This window comes from Grus americana, chromosome 4 (assembly GCF_028858705.1).
Source record: "Grus americana isolate bGruAme1 chromosome 4, bGruAme1.mat, whole genome shotgun sequence".
Taxonomy (NCBI): Eukaryota; Metazoa; Chordata; class Aves; order Gruiformes; family Gruidae; genus Grus; species Grus americana.
In genome coordinates this window covers 7,620,065-7,645,459 of record NC_072855.1, presented here as the reverse complement: position 1 = coordinate 7,645,459, position 25,395 = coordinate 7,620,065, and the positions used below count along the sequence as shown (strand labels likewise).

Here is a 25,395-nt window from a genome sequence, read left to right as displayed (position 1 = left end):
ACACTCATTCAATGGTAGTTAAAGTAAAGAGATGCCAGATCAGCGGTGCGAGATCACCGATCCTATTCCCTCTAAAGTTTCATGGCAGCGTTCCCACCACAACAGAACATTTGTTTCTCTTCCCTTCCTCTTCCTTCCCTCAGTGTCTTATGATCAGTATTTCCAGGTTTTGGATTTGGTTTTGTTATTATTTTCTTCTTTTTAAATTTGTATATTGAGGTTACAACAATCTTCAATTTATCAGTACCAAAGTCTTGATGGAAGAGCTTTATGGCTCTTACATTGCACTCTAGCAGTCAAACCCAAACACCAGATTTTCACGTTTTGATGGCCAAAAGTTCTTATCTTCTCGTAAAAGCTAACCCAGGTCAGGACTAGTTGATCAGTTTGGTAGTCCCGTTGGGGCAGTCCATCAGGGGAGCACTTGTCATTTAGATGCCGACACATTTGGGGACAGGCAGCCAGGTGATGTGTGACAGGTTCTGCTTTCGTACCTCGCTCCTGCAGATACAAGAAGAGAAAATTCATGACAAAACCACTTTACAGCTTTAGAACTTTTACCTCAGGCAAGAAAACCATTGATTATCTTTTTATTATTTAATTAGTTTCTTTTCACATAGATACTTTGTGTTAATGTAGTCAAATGTTTGGAACACGTACAAACTTCAGTGATTGTATTTTATTTTCTGTATAACATGCAAAATCCCATTTTTTAATAATGAAATGCATATTCAATATTTAATTTCTAATTGGTCAGTATTTTAAAATACATAAGTTCTCACATTCTCTTGATGCTATTTCTCCCATCCGTTTCTATTTTTTAAATTTTTTTTGAGCCTCACTCATCTTTTCTATTAAGTAGACTAAATTTCCTCTCTGATGCAGTCAGAGCTACTTTTCTTGAAATACTTTTTATTATTATTATTTCTTGAATTTTTGTATCGATGGACCAGGTATGCCATTAGAAGAAATAAAACCTCAAATAACAGAAGTAGTGTTAAGGACGTAATTAGGTGAAACAGAGACATTTGGTACCTTTGGGTAGGATGTGTAATGAGGAATTCTCTCTGATTGTTATTTCGAAGAAAAAGTACTTAGTTCTGTGTATGTAGGTCAATACTTTAAAAACCCCTGCTTCCAGTTGAACTCTACCATTTGAATATTACTCCGTATTACTTACTCTGTTAGCATGTTTGGCTGTTGCAGATGGAAATAATATTCTAGCACCTCGCGTGCCTCTCGTGTTCGCCAGTCTGGGAAAACCTGACATCCTGGCTAGAAGAGATTCAGGGTTTGAATGTTTTAGATACATATTTAAATATTTCATTGCATTGTGTGACAGATTAATTGCATTTTTATTTTCCACCTACATTTTGTATTGCAACAGGTCAAGCAATGCTGCACCAAAGCCGCGTGTCTCTAGAAGCTAGCAAGAAATGTGTGGAAAGAGCTGTTGAGTTATATTTTTCCAAATGACACAGTACTACTACCTAGCAAGATTCCAGAAGGGAGAAATGTAATATTTGTTTTGCAAACACTATTTTCTTCCTTTTGTATGTGTTGCAGTTGAGCTTCTTGATTTTCCCTTGGTTAAGTTAAGAAAGGAAACAAAGATTGAAGTGGCGATAGCTCAGACACGTTGCCTCTTGCAAATGTCTTTAGTAAATAATTTAGGAAAAGAATTACTTCCCTGCATTTGACCAGAGGACGACTTAGTAAGATTGACTATATTTTAATCATCGCATTTATGCTTTCAGTTATTAGAAGTATTTTGTTACAAGGCTAGAAATTGAAATGTAATGATCCTGTCTCATACAAAAATGATAAACACTTATTTAAACATCCTTGAGACCGCCTAGCTGCATCCACTGAATTTGTGTTTTGGTACCCACACACTGAGTTTGGGGTTTTTTGGGCATGTCACACACATGCAAATATACGCAGAGATATTTTTTGTACCCTGTTTCACTTCATCTGCTGCATGGAGTTGGAGACTGGATGTGGCCTCTAGTGTCTCATCTAGTCCAATATTTCATTTTCAGTAGAAGCCGCTTCCCACAAGAGGATCTGAGAAGTACCATTTGGCCATTACTGTTCTACGTTTGTTTAATGTCTGAAGCATGAGGAGCGCTTTTTGTTTTGCTTTATACTTCAATTACAAAGCTTTTAGAGGTCCCTTCCTTCCCCCCTTGCCTTCTACAACATTCAACACAATGGGTTTTTTGGTCTGTTTTTTGGGAGTGCTGTATTCTGTGCCTGTACAAAAAGAGTAAGTTACTATATAAATTATTGTTACACACCTGGTTATACCTTCTAAGCAGATCACTCCCTCTTTAAATCTCCTTTAAGCTCCAAACATGCCAGTTATTCAGCAGAAAGCAAATATTTACTTCCTGAAGATTTTTTTAATCAAATGACACAGCTGTATTACCCTTCCCTTTAGTTTGAACATGAAATGGCCGTTCACAGGAAGAAATCTCCTTGTTCGAAACCAGTCAGAAAATTCAAAACCAGTCAGAAAATTCAAGTATATCTGATGACCTAAGGGTATATTGTTTTCATACCGGTCCTTGTTGATATGAAATCTGTTCATCGTCTTTGCCATCTTTGGTGTCAAAATATTTGTGCTGTTAAAGCGAAGGCAGAAATGACGAACATCCTGTTGTCAAGTACATACTGTAAATACGAGAGTGAAAATGTATGTTATTATTTTCCAGGAGATGAATAAACTTCAGTTGCATGGGCTTAAATATGGTTGTACAAACCCAAAACGTAGCAGGTCTTCAGGACCTTCAGCTTCTCCTTGCTTGTGTGGGACATGTTGGTGCAAGAGGCGCTCAGAGTGCAATTGCACGCAGGCTTGCCTCGCTGCGTGGTTTCTGTGGGGGAGCATACAAATACTCCTTTGTAAATAGGTTCTTCTCACCTGGGTGGATGGAGACGTCCCGCTGGTCCGGGTGATGCCCTGCATCAGTCTTGGAACTAAGCGGTGGGATGAGGTGCACCAGTAATGGGTTTAGGGTCATGAAACCCCAATAGCCGTGCAGTTTTGCACGCAAGACAGCTAGGGAACATTTTTCTATGTTGAAAGCCTTCTCTGCTCCATTTTCTTGAGAGCAATGTTACAAAGTTAGGGCTACATTTAAAAAGCAGAAGGTGGGAGGACAGAAAAGTTTGAAGTTGAGTTCTCTGGATGATGTTCAGTTTGAAATGTAGAAGCAGTGGTTTGCAACAGATTGGCGCAAGCAATTCCCAACGATACCTGCAGCTGCCAAAGGACGGAGGAGAAAGGAGAACATGGTCCTGAGCTCTGGAACTTGCTCCTTTTCTGATCAAAGTCCGGATTTTGTTATGCTTAGGATACCTTCAAAGCTCGAAGGGTGTTTCTGTGAGAGGATTGTGGTGGTTTCTTCATTATTGTATTGTGGATAGGGAAATCTGTGTGGGTTTTCCAGAGTTACTGTGATGTCTATGATTGTAACTCATGAATTTGTTGTATAAATTAACACTTTAAAAAAAAAACAAGTCATCATATTGCAGAATAAGTAGAAAGCATAAATCTGTGTTTTGAGAAGCTGTTGGGAGGATTTTCAGATTTGTCTTTCAGTTTGGTTCTACAGAAGATTGATTCAAATGAAGTCAACTCGGTAACATCAACAGGATTCAACAGATCTCTTGCATCAGAAGTAGGATGTAGAAATGTTACTTTCTGCAGGATGAGAGAGTTGTTCAGCCTGGAGAAGAGAAGGGTCCAGGGTGATGTTATTGCAGCTTCCAGTACCTAAAGGGGCTGGAAGGGGACTGTTTATCAGGAAGTGTAGTGATAGGATGAGGGGTAACAGTTTTAAACTGAAAGAGGGTAGATTTAAATTAGACATTAGGAAGAAATTCTTTACTGTGAGGCTGGTGAAACAGTGAAACAGGTTGCCCAGAAGGGTGGTAGATGCCCCATCCCTGGAAACATTCAAAGCCAGGTTGGATGGGGCTCTGAGCAACCTGGTCTGGTCAAAGATGTCCGTGCTCATTGCAGGGGGGTTGGACTAGATGACCTTTAAAGGTCCTTTCCAACCCAAACCATTCTATGATTCTATGATTTTTTTTCATCTTGTACCATCTCACGGAGATGTCAAAACTTGCAATTATGTCATTTTAACCATTGAAGTTAAGAGGAGATAATCATTATTCATTTCAACACGGGAAGCACTGGGGAGGAGTTTGAGGGGAAGGGCAGACCTGCCGAGGTTACCCAGGGGAGGACGGCTGAGCTCACCGACTTCTCTCTCGAAGCTGCCAGTAACACCCTGCCCAACCCTGCGCTAAAAGGCAAGCAGGGGAAGTCCTCCTTCAAATGTTTTCCTGTGAAGAGAAATCAAAATAAATCACCGTTATTCGAAGTTGCAGGTGTGATTTCAGGTACAAACCCCTCCTTGGCATAGTGTCCTACTACATTTCCCTACTCAAGTCAGTGGTTTATGTCAGAAATCTTAATGTCTTTTGGGCTGCACTCCTGTGATTTGGTCCATGTCGTTTGAGATAATGAACATTAAAATCTCTTACGTGAAATCTGCTTTTAAAAAATTATCTGAAATTAGTGATTAGGAATGAAAAGGCCATCAGTTTATCAATGGTCATCAGTCTAATAATATTTTTATGCATTATTAATGAACAAATATTTGATGATGTGGCCACATGTTTCATCTCTAGGGCAGTTTATCTGCCATTAAATAAAACAAAATGTGAAAAAAAAATTAGAATTTTATTTAACCAAAGCAAACTCCTTACTAAAGCAAAAATCAATTTGTCATCAGTTATACTTGATAGAGTTTTAAATAACCTTTCTTTCACAGGAACATTTAGCAGACCAAACTATATTTAAATCACAAGGTTTGTACTTAGAACATCCAGAAATTAGGTTATTATTTATTAAAAAACGCCACTGCATTCTCTTTTTGGTAGTGATGAATGCAAGAAAGAAAAGGTTGTTTCCATCATCAAATTTTCAAGTATAATTACTTAGCTGTGCTTGTACAATTACTACTAAAATGTCATATATATAAATGGACCTGTAATCACATTTACAAAAATGTACAAAAGAATGATATTTCCGTGGCTGCCAGAAGAGAAGACTCTAGGAAATACTGCTTCATCTGGGTAGTTGTGTGGGTTTGGGTTTTTTTTAATTGCCCAAACTGCATTTTTCCACCTAAAAAAAAAAAAAATGGATATTTCTTTCTGAATAGTCACCTCGTTGCTTATATCGCTTAGCATGGATGAGAATTTAAGAAGAGGCCTAGGCAACAGCTAAATTAAATTTTAGAAGCCACACTCTTCTTAAGAGCCATAATTTTGCTCCCAGCAGGCTTTTAAATGCTACTCACATGCTGCCATCCAAGACCCATTATAGATGTCAATGCTTCTTAAGATAGGCTTTGTTTAAAAAGAAAAAACCCCTTCTTTTTGAATGAAACGTGGAAGCAAATCATTAGATTAAATTGTTCAGGAAATGAGATGTGTGAATTGGATCCATGGAGTCTTACACAGCCTCCAGTAAACTTGGAAATCTAAGGGCAAGGTATGGGTGGAAGGAGGGAGAGGCTGCAAAGGAGGAATTTAGAAATACTGCCCTGGCATGCAGGGATGGTGTTGGGAAAATCAAAGCTCAAGTTGAGACTTGAATGTCAAGGGCAAGAAAAATTTTCAGCTGCTGCCTTGGTAGTATGAGGAATGGGAAGGTGTTTCTGGGGACGTGAAGCAGAAGGAGGTGACTGGGAACAGTCAGCATGAATTTCACACGGATAAATCCTGCCTGTCCGAGCAGATACACTTTGGTGAAAACCTGGCTGGATTTGGGGATGAAGGGAGAGCAGTGGACATCGTTTTTAACAAGGCTGTCGGCACACTCTCTTTCACAGCGTTATTCAAGTTGGGAGGTTGTGGTCTGGTGGGCAACCAGAGGGGTGAAACTGGTTGGATGGGACTCATGGGTCATGTTTAGTGCGATCTGCTCTCCCTGGAGATGACAGCAAGTGGAGGATTGCGGGGATCCATCGTGTTAGAAGGTCCTGCTCATTTAACAGTAGTAGATGAAGGCACCCAGTGATGTTAGAGTTGAAGTGCAGCTTTTGACTGTAACCAGTATCTTCAGATTTCATCTTCAGATTTCAAAACTTGAACATATTTCTGAGTCTTACTCGTTTGGCTGTGTAATAGGTCTTCACTGAGAAGAGGTTAGCATCGACTCTGCTAAAGGAGAGTCAGGAGTGTAGGACAAAGCCGATGAAGATTTTATTCCCCCAGTAAACTGCTTAACACCCTTCTCCTGGAAGCTCTTTCAACTGTCAGGGAATTTGATAGCTCATATTAACGAATCATCAGGTAAAGTATGAAATACGAGCAAGGTGTCAGGTTCTGCTTAGCTCCTGAGAAAAGATGGGACTAGAGCAGGCAGCTTCACTACCCTGATCGTGGGCAGAAGGTAAATCCCGGTGGCAGGTCAGCTGCAGGAGCAACAGGCTCTGGAGCTCAGAAGACTTTCCTGGAAAGGATTAATGCATTGCAGAAATCCTCCCCTTCTGCTCTCTGAGACTTGCACACACTGATGTCAGCCTGATGTCAGCACGGGTGCCAGCTTCTTGTCCCACACATACCTGTTTGTAACCGCTGTTTGGTTTTCCTATCATCTTGCCTGCAGCTAATTTGTAACGGGGGAAAGAGTTTAGCCAAGAGATCGTGCGTAATAAAAGATTGTTCTTATTGTCTGTATTTTTCTAAATTTCAGAATGAGTTACAGAGATAGTTGATTTTAAGGCAGGCAGTTTCCAAGATAGTGTACATTACTGATTTAAACACTTATTTTATGGTGGCATATGTTATTCCTTCAGCTGTAGCGAGCATGTTAATAAAATACGGATTTATTTTATTGAAAAATCTTTCAAATTTTTAATACAGCTGTGAGCTGAAGTTTATTTTGGCACACTGAACTGTACCGTCCTCTACAGTTATTAAATGTTTAACTGAATCCCTCTAGTCTTTCAGTTTCACCACCTGAAAACTAGTGTCTGAATAACAGTGATCGTTGTTTCATGTTCACAAGTATTTGAGAGCTCTGGGAAGCAGAAATTAGCTTGCATTAATTGGTATTTTGAGTAGTAAATAGTTAAAAATTTAACCTGAAACTTCGGTCTTAGTATGTTGGGGTCTTGTATACCTGAATGGCAAACAGTCATTGATTTCAATAACGTCAAGACTTGGTCCATAAAGAAAAAAACAAATTACTTCTTAGTTTTCCCAATAAATTGGAAAACAGAAAAATGCTGTTTTTCAAGCCAAATTGATTGTGGAAACTGCAGATCAATACATAGTTCACACTCACTTCATGTACCATAATTATTGCAGAAGTGATTAGTGGATTGTGCTTCCCGGGTCCCAGAAAAAGATACTTTATTTCCCCCCCCCCCGACAAGTGTTTTATGCAAATAATGGTAGCTCTGTGGGGGAGCGATGAGGAGCCAGCTTTGTGGTTTAAGCAGGGTTCAGAGGATCTGTACGTGTGCGGACCTGAGTGGTGGGACATCCGCAGCACCACCCACAGTGCGTGTTACGTTAAACACGCGCACGTCTTTGCCGGGGTAAGCCAAAATTGAGGATGAGAAAGCACAGAGGCAGATGGAGGCACTGACATGTATTATTAATGAATACGGTTGTGATTGGAGTACAGTTACACAGATTGCTAAAAGCAAGGAGCTGAGATAGCCATCTCGTAGGAAAGCAGTATTGCCTTACACCCGCTGTGTTTAATTCTTCTGTACAGCATAGGTATACCTATCATTGAAAAAATAAATGTATCAGCCAGACCGGGGTTGACAGTCTTTTCTAACAACAGTAGCTTTTTTGGTGGTGGAAATGTTTCCTTTACAAATGAATACAATCTTCATTGATCTTAATTTCCCCTTTCCATACTCCATGTCTCCATTAATTTATTACTGTTTTCATGATCTTTCAAGAGTTTGCCCGACAGAATTCTACCCTCATTTTTACAGTTTAGCTTAGCTTTTTGTGTTAGAATGAAAGTAAGGGGGTTTCCCTAATCTGGACCTGCCAGGATTATCTACCTCACAAAGGACCACTCTTCTCTCCTCAACTCTACTCTTCATCTAACAGTAAAACGTTCAGCACTAGTAGAAGACACCAAAAAGTACATTAAAATATGCACGTGATTCTGCTCTAGGTGGTATTTCTGAAACACAGTAGTTTTAGTAAACCAAGTGTAATTTTACAGACAAGCAAATTTATATTATATTTTGTTGCTAGCAGTAGGAACTTGAGTTAATTGAACACTGGGAGACCTGTCGGTGCATGAGACAGTGCAGTGGGGGGGAGTGCAAGCCACAGGTTAGATAGTCTACCTTCTACAGATAGTTTTAAGATATTTCTTTGTAGAGTAGCACAGTAAGGTTTACATACCTGCCCTTGAAACTAGAGTGATGACATGTTGCTGACACAACTAAGATGTGTACCACGGATGAATGTATACCTGTCTTTGGTCTCGTTGGACGTACTGTGAGTGACTTCTCAGTTGTAGTGCGATGGCTAAATATTTTATGAATTTGGTCTCACAGCAAACATGAGTGTTTAATAAGCGAATACTATACATATTTTAAAGATGAGGACCCTAGATACATACAATGGAAGCAGTTTAGGATGACATGGATGATAGGAGGCTGGTGACAGAATCAGGAACTGATTGTACTTCTCCCGAATCTTGGCTGGTGCCTCAATCCTTCTAATTTCTCCCAGTTATGAGACGCCTCAGTTCCCTTAAAAAAGCACTTGCCAGCAGAATTCCTCTAGGCTCCATCTTGCGCAACTTTTTTGCAAACTGAATGGAAAAAGACTGTGCTGTGTCATCAATTAAGATGTCAGCAGCTTAAATACCAAAAATTGATGGGCAACATCCAGTTCTACGTGTCAGATACAAGAATAGTCTTGCAGGGCATGATGGAGAAGGTGTTTTAAGAAGCACTGACTGAGCTAGACCCGAGCACGGGGGCAGTAGCGTTGGTACGTGAGAAGTACACGTTGCCATCTGGCCTGGCGCAGTGATCTGTTTATTCATTGCTAGTCTCCAGACATCTCTACCTTGGCGCACTTGGGTAGACAAGTGCATGAACCCCAAAGTCTTTGAGTTATTTAATGACAGTAAAAACAACTTGTTATTAATTTAGTACTAAAAGCCCTTGAGTTCAGTGTTTGACATGCTGTGTGGGGCTTCTCACTGAAGCCCAGCTGAAATCTGTCTACTCTGTCCATAGTGCTCTCGATGCGATCACCAGGAGCGCTCTCCTGGAATTTAGCTCTTTTATGAGAAGACATTCCTCTTTATCACAACTTCTCAGCAGTAATTGCTTCCTGTTAATGAACGTCACGAGCAGGGAGAGATTTATATCAATAGGTGACACTCAGTGAAAGACAGATCATCTGTTCTGTTCATTCCTACCCGGAGCAGAGCAATAACCAATAGTTGTCTTTAAGTTTTTGGAGCTGTAACTCCCCAGAGTGTAGGATCAGGGGGGAATTTCCAGGTTACGTTGAACCCCTTTGTATCACGTATATCCCTGATACAGTTTGGCCCCAAATTTTTTATTAGGCTGATGTTTATTTTTCAGAAAGGCATTCAAAGATTCAGGAGATGAAAACACCACCATGACCCTTGATAGTATAGTCAATAACATCCACTTAAAAGCTAGAAAATGCAGATTTTGAAGGAGCTTCTAAGCTGCTCTTTCTTATTATGTCTTCCTCTAAGATTAGGCAGTCCTGTAGTGTCTGGTATTTCTCCCTCCAAAGGTACTTACACAGGGTAATCTTGTTATCTTTCAATTTTTTATTGGCAATCTGAATACATTGTGTTCTTCGAGGCATTTTTCTCCAGCATTGAGTTTTTCTTTTCGCACCCTTTCGAATGTACACAACATGGATGCCAGAGCTGGCACCAATAGTTAACTATTTATAATCTCAGTAATCCCATCCGCAGTGGCAAAAATTTCCTCCATATTTGAATGTAACTATTTCTTCAAGGAAAATGCTATCTCCTTATGTCGAGGTGTGGTTCTTGGAGCTCACGCAGGGTTGCACGTCACTTTTTAGGCTTTAGTTCCCTTCCCTGTCAGTGTGACAGTCGTCTTTTCTAATGGCAAAGCTTTCCATTTTGGTTTTATTAAAGCACGCTTTGTTTCTGTGATCTTCATTTATCCATGATCCAAAATGACTGTGTGATTGCGCTGTTGCTATTATTTTTTACAGACAGTTATTATTGTTTTTGTGATGTTCGCAGTCATTTTGGCAAAGATTTTCTATCTATGTCCACATCATTGGTAAAGATGATGACAGATACCCATTAGAAACATCTCTGTTGAGAGAGTTTCTCATTGACAAATGTGTCCTAGGCTAACTGATTCATAATCCTTTTAATATGTGTTTGTTTTTATCAGTTTTGTGTAGCACTAACTTTTTTAGCCAGAACATCAGTAGTGCTAACTCGGACACCCTGCGAAGCTCTGAGTTACTGCATTTTCATGGTCACCTTAGATGAATTTGTTAGATGTTTATGAATCCCACTAATGAATGGAGTATGAGAATCAAGATGATTATTTTCTAGTGAAAATAATTTGCTATTTGGTAGAAATAATCAATAATGTGTAAGTACACAGTGTTTGGATTTCATCAGTCGTTCATTCTTGTTCTGTTGCATTCTTGGCCAGATGAAGAAGTTTAGAAATACATTTTCGTATCAGATCTGCCCAATGGCCCATGAATTTCTACAATTGTACTTTATTAATTAATTGAAACCATAATCTAGTACTAGGGAAGAGATATAAAAAAGGAATTTAATAAATACCCATAAAATAGCCTTCCAGTAGAGAAAATGGACTTGGAATCTCTTTATTAGTATTTGGCTCACTCCTTCAAATACGAATGTGCATGTACAACTGCACAAAATTAGAATTATTATTTCTAATGCATCTGTGTGGGTGTTCTTGGTTTCTGTAGAGAAGAGATATTACATTCCCCACTGTAACTCTATGCGTAGTAAGTGGAATATGTGGCACAACTTGTTTGGGTCAGAATGAAATAAAATTATACTGTGATATTCTTACATTTTTGGTAGTCTGAGCTGCTCAAAATTCTATTTTGCAAATATCTTGATTATTTAAATTATTTGCACGTCCTTGTGAGAGTGATATGCCATTCTTTCCAGCTAAAATTATTTAGCTGTTTCTTTCCCTAGTTAATGTAGGGGGAGAAAATCAATATAGAAGATAATATTTTAGCATTAGTTGATCCTAGGGTCTTATTTGATTCCAGCATCGCAGGCTAAGTAGCAAATGCTCTTAGCAATTGTTTCTGATAGTGGAATTTTGAAAGCACTAAGAGAAATCTTGATCCATGGAGACAGTACAATAATTCACATTGACATATTTTCCCCATTCGCCACAGGGCAAGTGGAACTATTAATGTTCCTGTACAAAACCTTTTTCTCCTCTTCTCTTTTTTTAAAAGCAGAACAGAACCAGTGGTGATCACCACAGTGGATTATATGTACGAATTTAGGCTACCCTGCAGCCATCAAAGGGAAAAAGATTCAGAAAATTTACTAGCAACGTATCTTTGTTTTTTGTGGGTTGTTTTTTTTTATTTTTTAAAAAAATAGAAACCCCCTGTGCAATGAGCGTATATATATGTATTTACATTGTGGGTTTTTGTAGTGTTTTGGAGGTTTGATGGTTGTTTTAAACAAGAAGGCATCTCTGGGGTCAGGGAGCAGGTAGCAGTGATTGTAGAATAAGCTGTTTGAATACAGCATGTACACATGAACTGCTTCTAACAAAAAAAATCTCCTCTGAATCCATTCTGTGCCCCACAACGTACAGTCAGCGCCCAATGGAGACAGCCGTTCCAATCACGTATACACAAGGAATATTTGTTATCCATTGTAGTATTTTGCCTGCAGCTTTGAGAGACCCAGTTTTGTCTTCCCTTAAGCAGCAGAAATGATGTCAGCATCAGCGTGGCACTTTTTTCCTTGGATGTTTCAAGAACTGAGAAATTGAACCGTTCATTGATAAATAAAGATTTATGTGAAAGACGTATTAATTTAAGCAATTTCACCCACTTAGTGCAGTAGAACTGCCTTTGAAATGAGATTTAAACATGAGTTCTTGAAAACTTGGTTGGTTAGATGTTCAGGAAATAATAGACAGTTGCCTGCTAATAATGCCAGAAGCAATAATTACACTGGGAGGAGTAGTAATGATAGATGACCAAATATATATCTTCTCAATGTGCATCGTGTTGGCCATATGTTACTAAAATCTGTGTGTGCTATTAGATTAAAAATTAACTAGAACAATTTTCTAGGTAAATTAGCAAACAATTTCTTTGATGCCCTTTCCATCCCTCTTCCCCCTCCCCCTCGTTTTTTTTAAGAGAGTCAAGAGACTAGGCTTAGGTCACAAATGAGATGAGTTTGATGACCTCAGCCTACGGCCTCGCAGACATCTGTCTGCATCTCAAGACGTCCATAGATTTTAGCACAATTGGAAATCTCTTGTCAGGAGAGATCCAGGAATAGACTGAGCACACTGAACTCCAGTTGTGATTGTAAAATCTCTAGAAATAAAAAAAAAAAAAAAATCACCCTTTCTCCCTCAGTACTTGGGATTTAGTAGAAGTTACAGTTGTGCTTAAAAGGAAAAAACATTCAAAATACTCTTACTGAGCCAAGGTAGAGTGGGTTTTTTCTCCGTAGACCATTTATTTTCTACATGAATTATTGTTCATTCCTCTCTTGTGCTAGTTCTTTCTGATGTGGGTTTCTCTGTAATGTTAATCATGTAGGTGCAGCCTCTGGGAAAGACACAAACTTTAACCTTTCTGGGTCATGGGTCTCAGAAGCCACTTTAGTTAGAGATCAGCGTGGTACAACGGTACACAAAGTATTCTCATTTGTTTCCAGGTCTTTCAGGAAAAGCTAATTAATTATTTATACATTATCTATATACATTTACTTATTATTACAGCTCAGTTGTCTTTAGCCTCCACTAGTTAATTTAAAGTACATTTTTCCTAAGGTAACATCATCATCTGTGATATAACTTGTACTGTACATAAGGAGGCATATCGAATCATTTTAATTAAGAACCCAATCTGTTTGCATGGTAGTATTTCCCTTTTTGTGTATGTCTGCTGAACTTTACTCTTCCTGAGGTGATGTACAAGCCTGTTCTGTGATCATTCTTTCAGATACGTAAAGTAATACAACTTAATAAAAGTTGATTCTAATATCAGTGACTCTTCTGCCGGTCATACGAATAAACAGGACCCAAATAAACATAAGAATTTGAAGCAAGGACTAAAATAGTTTGATATACCCTAAGATGTTCCCTAGAATTAGGTGATAAAAATAAAAACATTAAAATTGTTGATTGCATCAGTGCTGCAGATTTTCAATTGCTTACTGTGTTTCTTGTGACCTGGTAGCTCAAATGGCATATCAAGGTAGTGAAAAATACTAGTTCATTACAAAAAAGCAGTATTCGATACCTTGCTTCATGAAAAAAACCAGCATATGTTAAGAGACCGAATAATTGTCTTGACAAAATAAATGAAGAAAACCTGAAAAGAGTAAAATAAGCAATGTGGTGCATTAACTGAAACTGGTTTCAGAAGCTGACATAATGTTCCAAATCCTCTTCTATTCAGTACTCCGTTCTAAGAAATTTACCTTTTAAAACTATCATAGTGCTTTTATTTATTTTGATGCCTTTTGTTTATAGCTCATGATGAACTCTTTGTGGACTTTCCACAATGTCATCATGAATCACAAATACGGCAGCAGTATCACCCAGCTGCCTTGCCAACTCCTGCCTGGCACAACCGTAACTATCTTTAAAATTGCACCAACGATTCCGCTGTCGAGAGCAGTGGTTGTCATGAGATGATGGAGTTCCCAAAAGATGCTTGTAGGACCACAGTTGTGCTGTGCTGTGATACAAATTCAACAAAACATCTCTGTCAGAGAGTGTTTTCTTATGTAGAGGAGTTGAACCGTTCCAAAGACAACACTTTAGCAAACATTTTCCTGAGATGTGTTCTCTCTGCAGCATTTTCTTCATGTCATGTAGTAAGGCCTTTGGAAAGTTTATCCAATAATCTTTAAATAATACCCTCTTACCATAATGCACAGTGCTGCCTTAGTCTGAAAGTCAGAGTATTTGGCAATAAATATAAACCCAAGTAGCAGTAAATCTGTTGATACTTGATTATCGCCTATTTGAATTGATTTTCTTCTGTAGTGAAATTGTATGTTATATAAGTAGTATGATCAGGCGGTATTTATGCTAGGATAACAGTCCACTTCTCTCTATACGTTGTACAGCAATACAAAGGCAGCGTTTTCAATATATAGAAGTTACCATCTCGCTGTGTAAGCTGGCATATAAACCTATGTCCTTTAGGATTTGTACATAAGAGTCTTGCACAGGGATAAGGGCTTCTTGCAGTTTACTTTTCAGCTATTGAGTTTTAAATCTTGAGAATGGGAAGTAAAAAACCCCCATGTCCAACAGAGCCAATGCCAGCTGGCTCCAAGATGGACCCGCCGCTGGCCAAGGCCGAGCCCATCAGCGACGGTGGCAGCGCCTCTGGGGTAACAGAGTTAAGGAGGGGGGCAAAAACCTGCATAATACCAAGAGCAATTGCAGCCAGAGAGAGGAGTGAGAAGATGTGAGAGAACAACTCTGCAGGCACCAAGGTCAGTGCAGAAGGAGGGGCAGGAGGTGCTCCAGGCACCGGAGCAAAGACTCCCCTGCAGCCCCTGGAGAAGACCATGGTGAGGCAGGCTGTCCCCCTGCATCTCATGGAGGTCCATGGTGGAGCAGATATCAACCTGCAGCCTGTGGAGGACCCCACACTGGAGCAGGGGAGGAGTGTGAGGAGTCCTCCCTGTGAGGAGGAAGGAGCAGCGGAGACAATGTTTGATGAACTGACCACAACCCCCAATTCCCCATCCCCCTGTGCTGCTGGCGGGGAGGAGGGAGAGAAATCGAGGGTGAAGTTGAGCTCGGGAAAAAGGGAGGGGCAGGGGGAAGGGGTTTTAAGATTTGGTTTTATTTCTCATGAATCGACTTGATTGGTAATAAATGAAACTAATTTTCCTGAGCTGAGTCTGTTTTGCCCATGACAGTAATTGCTGAGCGATCTCCCCGTCCTTATCTCGACCCACGAGCCTGTCGTTATATTTTCTGTCCCCTGTGCAGCTGAGGATGGACAGCGATGGAGCGGCTTTGGGGGGTGCCTGGTGTCCAGCCAGGGTCAGCCCACCAGTTAGAAAAACATACACATATTTGGAGCGGTATAAAAATATTAGTATGTTGCCAGATATATGGAGGCAGGCAACATATGAAGTGTGTTTCTGCGACCAATGGGGTAGGTGGTTTACTCATGAAACCTTCCTAGTTTCTTTTTACTGCTCTGAAGTCATCGACCATTCACTGTTATGGGTTGCCCAGCCTGTATACTGTTGTGACTATGGAACATATATGTTGTAACTATGGAATTGATTTTCACTGCCCATCTCTTCGCTGGTTTTCTCCGCTCTAATTTTCCTGTTTTCTTAGAATACAAAGGGCTCTTCATTGAGATTATTATTATTTTTAGATAGTTAATAGGATGGTTTTCTTTCTTTGTTTACAAATTTTTGGATACACTACTTTTAAAATGAAATTAAAACAAGTTAAAAAATCTAGTTAGAGCTTACACTTTTGATTATAGTCCATTAAATTATTCAATAGTTACCTGTAGGCAGATTTTATTATGTTCATACAAATGCGTTCAGGTTTTTTGATGTGCAAATGTTCTCTGTTGTTTGTTGTAGCTGCTGTGCAAAGTGTGAGTCACTGAAGGTATCTGAAGTGCTTGAGCGATGGTGTGCAGATGCTGACTGCTCTTATGGTGTAGCATTATCAAATTTTAATTGTCCATGGACGCGATCAGTCAGTGAAAGGCAAGGCGCTGCCAGGGAGGTGTTGTGTGTCTCAGGAGCTGGTGTCATGATTCACTAGAGGTCACTTTTTGCTCACTAATGAACCATCTCTTACCTCAGCACTAGGTGATGGAGTGCTGGTAGTGCAGTATTTCACCGGGGTACAAAGCAGAGTTCTATTTGGAAGAGGAGGAAATTCAAGACTGATGACTTGTAATCACCCCAAGTAAATTTGACAAAGGAAGAGAGTTCATTTCAATGTCATAAATGTAGAATCCCAGTGCGTGGTTGTGCTCGAGGTCCTTGACAGCAAATGAATGTTTCCACGTAACAAACATTGTTTTGATTTTTGCATCCTTTAGCAGCCTTGCTAGTTTTTCAGATTTGTAAGCCTTGTGGTTAGTTTGAGAGAAAAGTCTCCAGATAAATGCTTAGTGAGAAGTTACTTTGATTTTACCCTTTTTTATCATTCCTGAGGGGGTCTTCGTTGTTGTGATACGTGTTTCAAGCAAGGAAGTATGACATTCTCTGTGCCACCTAGTGAATGAATGACATTTTTAAGTGCGAATATAATTGTTCAGGAACTTACTGCCAGACCAAATTGGTAGGTATGTACAGCATCTCCTAGAGATGCCCCTACTGCTGCTGGGTAGGTGGTGCCAGGCCCAAAATAATTAATCCCACTTCCGAGCAGATAATCACCTCATGTTGGGAGTTACACTGGCAATTCTGAAGTGCTTGTGGCTTTAGAGCTAAAGCAGAGATCAAGCCTCCGGCATCTCTCCCCTTTCTTCTGGAAATGGCGTAGGCAGTGGCCTGCCCTTGAATCCGTGGAGGCGAATGTACCTCTTGCACATCACGTCTGAATTGGATTTTCTGCATCTGTTGGGTTTCTGAGCAGATTGTCCTAAGACCAAAGACGTACCCACAATAGGAGGTTCACTCAGGACATCCACTGGTTCTGCTTAGGCCCTGGGATGGTTAATTATTCTCCATATTACCTGTGAAAGTACTGTCACCAAACAGGTTATTGAATCTATTACAAACTTGCAGGTTTTTGATCCCTTCTGTTGGCTTTAATATTTATCTGTTTATTTGCATACAGAATGAAGCATCACAAAGAATATCTATTTTTCATTATAATTTCAAAGAGACAATCATAACTATTCTGTATGGGCATGAGCCTACTGCCTTCAATCATCTAAAAAATAATACTTTGCTTCATCACCAGGCCCAGACTGATTTAAAACTTGCAACGTAAATTACTACTCAAAAGTAACTTGCTACAGTCCAGTTCTAGAAAAGTAAATGCAGAATGTTGTTACGCTGGTTCATTATGTTGCAAGTATATTGCATTACAATTTTTAATGGAATCCTTAGTGTAATATATTCCAAGTGCTTCCTTTTACACCTTGGAAGACAGCTGGATCAGTGGTCTCACTCGCCGATTGAGGGGCTATCCACTGCCCACATAATTTTGTTAGTAGCTAAAGTTAAATTTTTAAGGACTTCATTAGTAGTAGGAGCCTCAGCACAGCATCTCTGGAATGTACCCAGTTTGAATGAGCTCCAAGATTTCAAACAGGTGAGAAGGAGAAAACCTTCCCCTGGGTTACTAACCCACTTTTTGTTCTCTCATGTTAATTGGCTGTTCGTTCCTGGGAACACAGATTGTGCTGCTTCTCCTTTACCTCATCCAATGTCAAATCCCCAAAGCAGCCCTGCCAGCGCAGAAGGGAGCGAGCCATATGGGGCAGGTTGCAGTTGTTCCTTCAGGTCTGGATTTATTCCACTGTGAACAGATGGACAATGGCTGACATCCACTAATGGTTCTCGATAGGTTTCTTCTGCTGTCCATGTCTATCTTCTTTTTCTCTTCAGCCAGAACACAGACCTTCCTGGAAATGGTCTGTTAACTCCTCCTGACGAGATGGAAAATGATACCTCTCATTTCATGATAACCAGAAAATGCATAGGATTTAATTCCACCCTGCTTCTTGCGTTTTTAGCACTTGTATGAAGAGAGTGAGATCAAGAAGAAAATCCCTTAGTCACTTAATACAGATAACATCAGAGGAGAGAGGGTTTTGTGTTCACTGGTTTGAAGGGAATTTATTCTTTCATTCATTCAGCACACTGCAAGCTTTTTCACTTTTGTATGGCTGGTATTTCCAGCACAGAGCTAGTAGAGCCGTTCCATTTTGAGAAAGGAGCAATGCACATTTGGCATTTCAAAAATGACTTTGAATGTTTGACACAGCTGAACTTCTTGTTCATTAAGTAGAACTTTAATCTATGACTTTGATCCTTCAGCAAACCTTCTTTTTTACAGTAGATGAAGGTCTTCTATTTCATGCTTGTGATGACCACCATTTCTTGAAGTGTTCCCCTTTTGTCAATTATTCTTTTTTTCCATTTTCCCCTCAGAACCTGCTGAAAATGTTTCTCCAAAGTGGCCTTTCTCTTTCACATCAACCAGAAATCATTAACTTCCTATAGCAGGAAGTTTCACACAGAGGAAGTTATACCTAAAAAAAAGAAGCTGTAATTAAAATATACAATTGCAAAATGAAAGTAGACTGATCTGTGTGTGTGTGTGTGTTTTATAAACAAATGCTTTTCAGGATCTGAGTGAAAGAATTAAGGAAATATGTAAATCCAAACAAAGTTTTCTTTCCAGATCTTACATAAATTGAATTGACTTATTTTGATGACGCATTTTAAAGATCTATTTTTAGGATAAAGTTTAAGTGTTGGGCCTGCTTTATCCCACCATTCTTTTGTTCTGACATAAATCCCTTTAGGATTTCCTAATAGCATCTGCGAGATTTACTGCTGACAAAAATTAAGATATTCCATTGAAATATAATCTTACATTTTGATTAAAAAATGCACAAAGCTTTTAAACGAAGGCTTTAAAAACTCTTAAAATGAATGACGCATGTTTGATAATGAAGCAAAAAGATGCAGAAAGAGCCAGCACGCACAGCTATGACAAACTAAAGAAAATCTGTAAGTACGCAATCTCAGTATCTAGATGTAAGACTATTGTCAAATTTCATTATTCACTTTAGAGAGCAATCAACATGTATCTTGGCTCATTGCTTATATGATACAACAGTAAAACTTCCTCTTTCAGTATCTTCAAAGTCACATCTGTTAAAGATATGTACCCTAATGTATCTAATTTGTGAAAGCCCAAGGTCATGCCCTTATGATTAGACATTCTGAGGGGAATAAAACTTGTACTTAAATTATACATATGGCTGTTAACAGATACATTTAAAACAATGTATTTACTCTTCAGCACATGTGCTGCTTCTCCAGCTGACTCTTAAAAAGCCAAGAAACAGTTTGGGGGCTTTGAAAAATGCCATAATTCTTAGTGCAAAACACAGAAGACACTCAGCTGTGTAACATTACTGTTAAAAAAACCCAACAAGCTCACAGTGACAGCAGTGCCGAAATGTGATAAGACGATGGGGATTGTTATGTTTTGTGGAAGATTTACTTATATTGTAGCTGTACAAGCTGCAGTCTAAAAGATGTGAAGAGGACTGACTGTTTGGTGACGCAGAGGCAAGCTGGAGAACCTAGGAAGTAAAATGGATAGGGGTGTGGAAGGTTTGGCTGGAGGCAGCTGGTCTGCTCCTGGATTTCCTCATGTCACTGAAAGCCATGTAGGGGAGGAGGACTGAACTCTGGGTGAATGCAAGCTTCATTTTCTTAAACAGAAACAACACTGTATTGTGTTCTGCAGGAAGACTTCAATCGCTCTTTGGTTATTTCATTTTCTTTTCCATCCTGAGAGCCCTCCTAGTTTATTCTCTAGAGCAGGTGCCTCGCGGCAGCTGTCAAAGAGCAGGGTGGAGAGACCTTTTGCCTGGGGAGACGGGGTCAGATAACCTCTCTCCTTCAGCAGGTGCAAATCAGCTTTCCGCTGTTGAAAGGAACATGGTCAGTCCAGTTGCACTCAGCTGAGGATCCAGCCCTTGATGCTTTCCCAGGAAACATGAACTTGCGATGCATGTGTGTGTGCGCACAGTCCAGCATTACCTACAGTACGCATATTTATTTGTTAGGTCTGCGTACAATCAGAAAGGAAAAAGAGCAAGCATATGAATCCCTTCATGAAGTAGCATAGAGAATACCAAACTGCAGTATTAATAACCTCCTGTTATTGAATACTCCATCTGTTCATCATGCCAACTTATCCTCACTTAGAGCACTCCCCTTGTCATAATATTTTGTACCACACTCCCCTCCCTCCTCGAAGCAGCAGTTCCAGTTTAGAACTAAACATTTGCCCAGTCATGTAACCCCACCGAGGAAATGGTCTCATTGCCTGTATCTGTTTATGCTTCTCAACGTCCCCCCCCGAACTCTAACTTCATTTCTGAATTTTCATTTTCTGCTATTATTTTTTCCCAGAGATACTTCCATATCCATATTGGTATTCACATACACTGCACTTGAGGTTTAAGCGTGTTCTACCCCTAATGCTCGTTTCTGCTGATACTTTGCTACATGGCAACTTAAGTAGTGCAAAAAAAAAAAAAAATCATTATTTTCTTCTTATAGCTTTGATATGTATATATTTTTATATTTGCTAACATCTATAACTGGCAATAAAGTGGTTAACCACTTTAAAGTGATTAAAACCAAATTTGTTTATTTATACAAACCCCACGAGGCACTTGGCTAGATGCTGCCCTAGTGAAGCGCAGTGAGAATCTAGAGAAACTGTGTTGTTTGAGGCATGTCTGAGACGTCTATACCAAGCCACAACAGGCTTTCTCATGAATGCAGGAGGAAAATGAAGAAAGTCAGAGGCTGCATAAACTTGTCCTGGGAGTTACCCCCCGATCCTGCCGGTAACCCTGTGAAATGGACACTACCAGGAGAATGAGGGGGAAAATCAAGTTATTAGGGAGCCTGGAGCCAAGTTGCTAAAGGTTGCCTATAAGCTAAAATCCATTACTTGTGCTATGAGTGGATTCCTGAAATCCACACAACTTGGAGGCTGAACCCACCCTTTACAACCTTTGTGTTAAAATAGTCCCCTCTCAAAAAACCAACCAAACCAACCCAAAAACCACAGGAAAATCTGCAGCCGGTGCATATAGAAACAGAGAAGAGATGATCCACTCCTAGTATCAGGCATGTCGCTTATCAGAGTGAATTACTAGTGAACGCTGCCCAGGAGTCCCTGTAACTATTTGTATTAGCTACCTCTAATGTACTCTTCACCACGGGTACCCTAAATATTGCAGACCAATCCTGCAGAATCCAAAAAAAGTTCTAAAATCTTAATGTCTACCCCCTCCCTTCCCCTGCGTTACTTTTGAGCAATCACCCACGGACCCGGAGTTCAGCAGTGCAGTCAGCAGAACTGACTCTCAGATCATCCCGCAAAACGATTAAAAACGTGTGAGAGGAGGTACTGAAACTTGGCGCTGGGAGCTTGGCTTGGAGCGAGGCGGCGGCGCGGACAGATGTACGCTGAGGCGCGGACAGATGTACGCCGAGCTCGCTCCCCCTCAGCGAGGGCACCCCAAACTCCCCTGGGGCGGCCGGACCCTGCACCTCGGCCCGGCTTGGTGGCCTGCTTCTCCTCGCCTCGAAGTCGGTAAGAGCTTTGCCATTTCCCTCCGTTTGAGGAGATTCAGGCCCTGACTTACCGCTCAGCTCAGAAAAGAGCGCTAGTACCTTATTTTTATCAGAGGTTGACCTGTCGTGTGTCCCACCCCAGTCGTTATCTGAGGGGGAGTCGTGTCCCCTGGCACCCCTGAGGTGCTGCTGTAGCAGCGCGGGCTTTGGGGCCGTTTGCGGCGTAACCGCTGACAGAAACCGAGCGTTTTATTTCTGGAAAAAGCCAAAGATGGGGTTTTCGCTCGCCGGGCTCGTCTGTGGGGAGGGGACGAAACGAGCGAACACCCTGTCTGCTCCCCACCGCGACTCCGCTCCCCGGCCGCGGCTGAGGAGGAAAGGGGTTGGCCGTGGGAGAGGCGTAGAAGTTTCTCAGATAGCTGGAACCAGAGCTCCCGGGGCTGAGGAGAGGAGAAACCCGGGGGAAAGGCGGCGGCGCGGGGCCATGGCGGCGCTGCGGACCTCCGCCGCCCTCACCCGGGCGGGGCGGGGCCGCCGTCAGCTGACCCAGCCGGCCGCGGGGGCGCCGCGACGACTTTGGTTCTCGTCCGCCGCCGCCACCGCTGCTTCAGCGAGGAGGCGAATGGCGGGGTCTCGGGGAGGACCGGCACCAGTGGGGCGGCACGGAGCGGGGAAAACGGGGTGGCCGGGGTTCGGGCGCTGGCGATAACACCGGGTTTTGACCCACATCTCAGTCGCGGTTCCGCTTTGGGCAGTTGCTGGTTTTCGGGTGCATCGGGACCTGGCCTTTCCCCAAAAAGGAGCCCGTTGGCTCCAGCAGCCTCTTCTGAGGGTAGACCCCGCGCCGGGCTGATGTTCTGTTCTTTCTTGGCGTCCCCGCGCAGGATGGTGCAAGTAGCTGAAGGACAAGACCAGCAGCGATTAATTGGGTGCTGCGGGACGGGATCATTACAGCAGAATTGGCCCTTTTTTGTAGTCTCTGGGGCTTTCCAGGGGCCCAGGTCCTGGGGACTCCGTGTGCGGAGCTGCAGAGTGGGACACCCGAGTCCAGCTCACACTAGGAGAACAATTAGTGCGTTCTGGGTTTTTTTCTGAAATCCCTGTTAATTTATAAAGGGGAAAAGCCTTAGCCGAATCCCAAAACATGGTGAAACCCCAGAAGTGCCGATGTTTTGGGATGCCAGCACAGGTGTCGAACGCAGCTCGTGTTAACTTTGTTGAAGTTTAAGCATACCCAACCAAACCAGCGGCTACATTGGCTCCTAGAAGCAGCCCGAGGTTTCGCTGCGCGTTTCTGGCGCCACGAACCAAACACCCGCGACTGGAGCGTGAAGGCTCCAGGCCCTCTTCCGCCCGCCCCGCTTTCTTTCTATCTTCGGTGCCTGCCTGGAACCAGGAGATCAAGCTGGGAGGGGGGGGGGGGGGCGTGGAAGCCCCGCCCGCGGCGGCGGAGGCAGCGGCGGCAGCGGCCGCTCCCCCCCGACACACACATACACACACACACATACACACACACAGACACACACACCCACCCCCCCACCCCCCCCCCCCCGCCAGCGGGCGGCGCGCGTGCGCGCGGCGGGGGCGCGCGGGCGGGCGGGCATGCGCGCGGGCGCGCGCCGAGGCGCCTCACTTCAGGGGCGCCCACGGAGTAGCCGCCATATGCCGCGGCGGCTTGTGTTTTTATTGCCAGCCTCGCCGTCGCGGAGCGGCGGTGCCCTCCCGGCCGGCCTCCTCCCCGCGGCGAGCGCGGACGTAGCGTTTCAATGGGAAGTTCTCACTTATTAAACAAGGGCTTGCCTCTAGGTAACGATCTCGCTTCGCTTCGCGTCGCGCCGGCCTGGTCGCGGCTGTGGGGACCGACCCGGGGTGGTGGGGGGGTGGGCTGTGTGTGTGTGTGTGTGGAGGTGGGGGGGTGGGATCGGCCCCCGCCGCCACCGCGCTTTGTGTGCCCGTCACCGCCGCTCCCGGCCCCTCCGCGGAACCCACCCCCCTCCCCGGTCGCCGGTGGGGAGCGGGGCTCCCCTGACGGCCGCATCGCCGGCGCAACTTTGCCTGGTAGCTGCTGGAGGTAGCTGGGGTATCTGATTAATAATGATAATAAATAGAAATGAAAATTAAACGCGGGGAGGAGGGTGAGGCGCAGTCAGGGGACTGGAACTCGGCTGCGGGTACAATCATCCTTAAATAAAAAAAGTCAAACGGCGCTAAAACTGCACCCAGAGCGTTAATTCGGGGTGGGTTTCCCGCTCCGGTCCCGTTCGCTGCTGGGCTGAGCGGTGCCCTGGCTTCTAACTGCAGAGAAATGCTGGTGAAGTGCCATGGAGGAAAAAAAAAAAAAGCTGTGCTAATATTTCAATAAACAGGAAGTTTAAAAGCGGCGTTTTATTGCTGTAAAAAGTGCTTAAGGCCTGGCTGTTGAAATGATTTTGCTAAATCTGCGGACGGGTTATGTATCTGAGAGGTAAGGCTCTTGTCCGTAAATTTGAATTTCTCTTTTTCTTTCTTTCCTCTTCTCCCTCCCCGTTTTTTTTTTTTTTTTTTAAAACATGTGCTACCAAATGCATTTATGGATTGCTGCTGGTTTTGAAGGTAACATGAATAATATGCATGGGGTGATGTTACAGATATGCCTCCAGAATTGCTTGGCATAAATTATCATGTTAATCTGAAGGTGATTTTTTTTTTTTCTTTCCCCAGACATAGGGAGACAGAATGTCGATTCTGTTTATAAACATTATCATTTCATAAGCAAATGATACTAAAAGAAGGCTATGAAGCAGAGAATAAGCCTGTTTACTGTGTAGATATGAGTCAGTCTGCTATGCTGCTTTGTTTTCCTCTAAAAAAAATTAAAATCAAAAGTCAGGATTTTGCTCATAGTACCGATCTGGACAGGATAATGGTAGAAAACACTGTTATCAGCGGGGGTTTTTCAAAATTTCACCTGTTGTAGCTTAGATTAAACAATTTAACGTGGCCTTATATTTTAATAACTGTTGTCCTTATCAGGAAGAATGTTTGCTTTTAGGCCATGATGGAGCAGCTAAAGATAATCATCCCTTTAGCCTCATTGAAAATAATGAGGCCTAATAAACTGAAGTGTATGTGTACTTTTTTCCCAGTGAATTAAAATTAACTATAATATCTGCAACGTACATACATGTTTCAAGTGCATTGCCCTGATTCTTTCTCCTGGGTCTTAGAAGATGTAAATATACTTATTTAGCATTTGAGCCCCTTGGCAAGTAGCCTGATGCCCTTATTAAAATATTTTAAATCTCATTACTGTATCTCACTAGGAAGGGAACAAGAAAATACTAAGAAAAATAAAATCTATATTTAAATAATTTCAGCTAAAATCCCATTGAGCAACACTTTAAAAAATCTATACCTTTTATAAAAAAAAAGGGTTAAAAAGCTCACTCATTATAAAGTAGATTATGCTAGTAGAAAAATAATTGTCCAGTGCATCTCTTTGTTCTGTGTTCTTATCTGTTTTATCTATTTTTAGCTGTGCGTTGGTGAAGCAGAATGTAAAATTAGCAGCCCAAACTGCTAACTTTAGTATATTTTATGATGTTGCTCTTTATTGACCCCCAAAGGCAACAAGATTTCATTATTGGAATTCCTCAATGTTTGACAAATAATATCCTCTTTGGTTTACTATTATGTCAACCATCCGGAGGGTAAACTAGGGACAAAATATTTGTAATTCACTAGTGTATTTCAAACCAAAATGA

General features: G+C 41.8%; 1 protein-coding gene across 14 annotated transcripts in view; it reads left to right on the top strand.

Annotated features, from left to right (window-relative positions):
* Positions 1–25,395, top strand: part of CTBP1 (C-terminal binding protein 1) — a 249,104-nt gene that overhangs the window by 157,060 nt on the left and 66,649 nt on the right. Inside the window, exon 1 of one of the 14 annotated variants that reach the window (XM_054825632.1) lies at positions 21,527–21,671. The exons of 8 other annotated variants lie outside the window; for them this stretch is intronic. In XM_054825632.1, the coding sequence (XP_054681607.1) occupies positions 21,560–21,671 (112 nt within the window). In that variant the 5' untranslated portion in view covers positions 21,527–21,559. Of the gene's footprint in view, positions 1–21,526; positions 21,672–23,237; positions 23,459–25,395 lie in introns of those variants that run through there. 5 more of the 14 variants (XM_054825631.1, XM_054825637.1, XM_054825638.1 and 2 more) reach the window with 5 other exon arrangements.